Source organism: Dreissena polymorpha, chromosome 9 (assembly GCF_020536995.1).
Source record: "Dreissena polymorpha isolate Duluth1 chromosome 9, UMN_Dpol_1.0, whole genome shotgun sequence".
Taxonomy (NCBI): domain Eukaryota; kingdom Metazoa; phylum Mollusca; class Bivalvia; order Myida; family Dreissenidae; genus Dreissena; species Dreissena polymorpha.
The window spans coordinates 41,696,435-41,700,016 of NC_068363.1; the positions used below are offsets into that span (position 1 = coordinate 41,696,435).

The 3,582-nt window shown below is 39.4% G+C and overlaps 1 protein-coding gene across 5 annotated transcripts in view; it reads left to right on the forward strand.

Annotated features, from left to right (window-relative positions):
- Positions 1-2,806, forward strand: part of LOC127845414 (GRIP and coiled-coil domain-containing protein-like) — a 21,791-nt gene extending 18,985 nt beyond the window's left edge. For 2 of the 5 annotated variants that reach the window (XM_052376310.1, XM_052376313.1), the window contains exons 4-5: positions 34-156; positions 715-2,806. In XM_052376310.1, coding sequence (XP_052232270.1) covers positions 34-156; positions 715-764 — 173 coding nt within the window. In that variant the 3' untranslated portion in view covers positions 765-2,806. The remainder of the gene's footprint in view (positions 1-33; positions 157-714) is intronic. The other 3 variants (XM_052376309.1, XM_052376312.1, XR_008033209.1) reach the window with 2 other exon arrangements.
- The last annotated feature ends 776 nt before the right edge of the window (positions 2,807-3,582 follow it).

Genomic DNA, 3,582 nt, shown 5'->3' on the forward strand with positions numbered 1-3,582 from the left:
AATATGATTACATTTGTTCGCACCAATTTTCAGCGCTCGCCGATGGCACAGTGAAGTCAAGTATGTACGAGATTGACGACGTCAACAAATCCGCTGTGGTTCCCCGGTCCGCCGGAAAGGCTCGCAAAACACGAAAGACTCTGAACTTCTTCCTAAGTACGTCTTGTATATACGAAATGTGTTATTATGTAAACTCAATGCGTAATCAATTTTAAAAATAACTAAAAAAAATCTGCACCATTTTTTTCATATGTCGAAAGTCATGCTTTTTTATTTATATTGTGATATACATGTACTATAGACTGTAAGCTCAATGTACTTTGATCTTATCACTAAACGTTATTATAAAAAGAAAATAAATTGTAGAAAAATCTACAGGATTTACACGGTTGGACGTTAAAATATGAGCCGCGTTCTGAGAAAACTGGGCATAATGCATTTGCGTAAAGTGTCGTCCCAGATTAGCCTGTGCAGTCCGCACAGGCTAATCAGGGACGACACTTTCCGCCTTAACTTGATTTTCTGTAAGCAGCGACTTCCTTGAAACTAAAAACGCCATAAAAGCGGAAAGTGTCGTCCCTGATTAGCCTGTGCGGTTTGCTAATCTGGGAAGACACTTTAAGCACATGCATTATGCCAAGTTTTCCCAGAACACGACTCATATAAATGTATGCAAGTATGGTCTGGGACAATGTGCCCGTTAATGTATTTCAGGGATGTTTGGGCTGCAAGGTTGGAGCTGTTTCTGCGACGTTGTCATGTAGAGGAAACTTAAGCCATAGTCTCATATAAGCACGGATGCTAAGGTGGACTGGTGCATTTTTGAGCGTCGACTGTATTCCAAAGACCATCAACCGGAGAAATAACTTTTTATAACTTGTAGGTTTATTTTACATGATTCCATTTCTGCAATTTTCACTTTATCATTATCCCTCAGCACATAATATTGAACACATTATTATCTATGATATTCGCGTCTTAAATTTCATCAAATATTAGTCCACATGACATTGTTAATACTTATAACTAATCTTCATGAAAATGACATGTCCATAGAATATATCTTTCAATGACAATGTTCATGTCATGTCGTCTGCCAGGACATAGATCCGGCTTCAGAGCTGATGTAGGCCGGACGATATTAGCGTTGGTGCTTTGCTTCCATTGTGATTGCGCTCGAATAAAGCTTCGACGCCCTATCCATGAGCGGGTTGTCGTTTCGCCATTGTCCTGGTTTGGTGTTGTGATAATTGTCCACCTGGTCAGTTTGATGCTCATTCTCAGTTCCATAGCGCAGTCTCAAAAGATTCGGGACGCAAATGGAAGGCAGCACAATTTACGTCATCGCCTCTGGAGAATGCAGAAGTGTGTGTAGACATCGAAAGCGATTAACATGAATCCCAAACACGTTTTCAACAATCCGTCGCCCCTTTGGAAAGTCGGTAGTTGAAAACTATTTGGGAATGTGCCATGTTTTTGTTAGAAAAAGGTTTAACGGACCACTTCTTCCAGGCAAATGCGCCATTCGCAGCCATGTAGAACGCATTGATGTGTCGTCGATGGCAAATTTTTCAAGATTAGATAGGCACACCGATCCCTTGTCGATAGTTTGCATCAGGTCACTGTCGTTGAGCGCTTTAGCACCACTGACTGATTGATTACTGCCTACTTCCACTTAAATGAACTTGTAGTCGGCGTCACCCAACGCCATATAGTTGAATGGAATGGTAACCTTTGTAGTTGTAGTGCAAGAGGCGTGATGGTTCCATGAACTACAACAGCAATGGCAAACATTACATTACCCTGATAGCCTTGACCGACGCCGACTACAAGTTCATTTGGTTGGAAGAGGGCAACAGCAAATCAGCCGTGGTGCTAAAATGTTCAACAACAGCGAGCTGAAGAAAACCATAGACAAGGGAGTGTTATGCTTTCCTGATCCTGAAAATTTGCCGAAAGACGACTCATCAATCCGTTTCTACATGTCTGCGGTAGACGCATTCGCATGGAAGAATGGGCCCGTAAAACATTTAACTTTGAAATACATGTCACATTCCGAGAGAGTCTTCAACTATCGGCTGTTCAATGGGGCGACGGATTGTGGAAATTGTGTTTGGGATTCTTGGCCATCGCTTTCGATGTCTACACACACTTCTGCAGTCTCCAGATGAGGTGACATCTATGGTACTGTCTTGCATCTGCGTACCGAATCTCTTGAGACTGTGCGATGGAAATAAGAATGTGAGTGTAGCTGACCAGGATGACAACAATACCAACATCATACCAGGACAATGACGAAACGTTAACCCGCTTAAAGATTGGGTGTCGACGCTTTCTATGAAATCAACCACAGTGGAAGCAAAGAACCAATGTGAATATCTTCGAGTCCACTTCAGCTCAGAAGCCGGATCTGTGTCATGTCAGGACGACATGATGTGAACATTGTAATTGTACGAAATACTCTATAGATTTGTCATTTTCATGTAGTTTGGTTATAATTACGAACACTTTTTTGTGGACTTATATGCAATGAAATTATTGAATATACTCAATTTTATATCCAGTTGGGATAAAGATATTTAGTTTCATAGTAAAAAACACTCGTTTATTCTAATATTTCGCCCAAATGGGCTTTATCAAAGTTTGCAAATACGAATTTTCTACATAATTGTAACTGTCATGTACATCAATAAAGTAAATCAGGGACGATTTAGAACTGCCGTAGCTATCTGTGCTTATATGGGACTTGGGTTTAATATATCTAGAAAAAATGTTTGTATAAATTAGAAATAAATGTTTTTGATTTTGTTTTGTTTCGTAGTTCTATATTGACAACAGAGCTATATGATTGGACGTGTACATTGTAAAGGAACGACAATCTCGCGTGGTTTATCAGTAAAAAGAAATAAGTAAGCACACATGCACACATATCTAGAGAAAATACATGCATCAACTCAGCTAAATCGTTATGTGCGAGTTTGTTTATAATTCGGTTACATAGTGCACATTCGAGAAATTATGTTACTCAGCTTATAAAACGGCGAACCCACTCATTATAATTGGGATATTTGATAAAGTTTCAGAGGTTCATATTTTTGAATTTATTTGTTGCTCACACACTAGCAATGGTTTATTGCGCATGTAAAGGCTCTTCTGAGAGGCCCGCTTGATCGTGCCCGTGGCAACTCAACGCGCATATGTCGCAAACCGGCTCCGTCCCTGTGTTTTTTTATTCCGTCATCGCGCTAGATTATTAGGGTGTGCTCCATTTTATTAGTCGCTTACTTTATGAGCCGTAAAGCCTGTCGAATTTTTATATTTCCGTAATAAGAAATACACAGGAACGGAACGACATATTTCGTGATGTTCAAAAATTTCATATTTGAATTTCATTTTAAATATTAATTGAAATGTATATAGGTTAGTAAGTTTGGAGGCCGAGTGTAAATTGCATGACACATGTTACATCTTATATGCCATCTTCATTTCATAATCTTATTATTATTATTGAGTATATTTACTGGACACAACATCATTTACGCTTTCACAGCTGTCCTTAACCCATTTATGCCTAGTGGACTC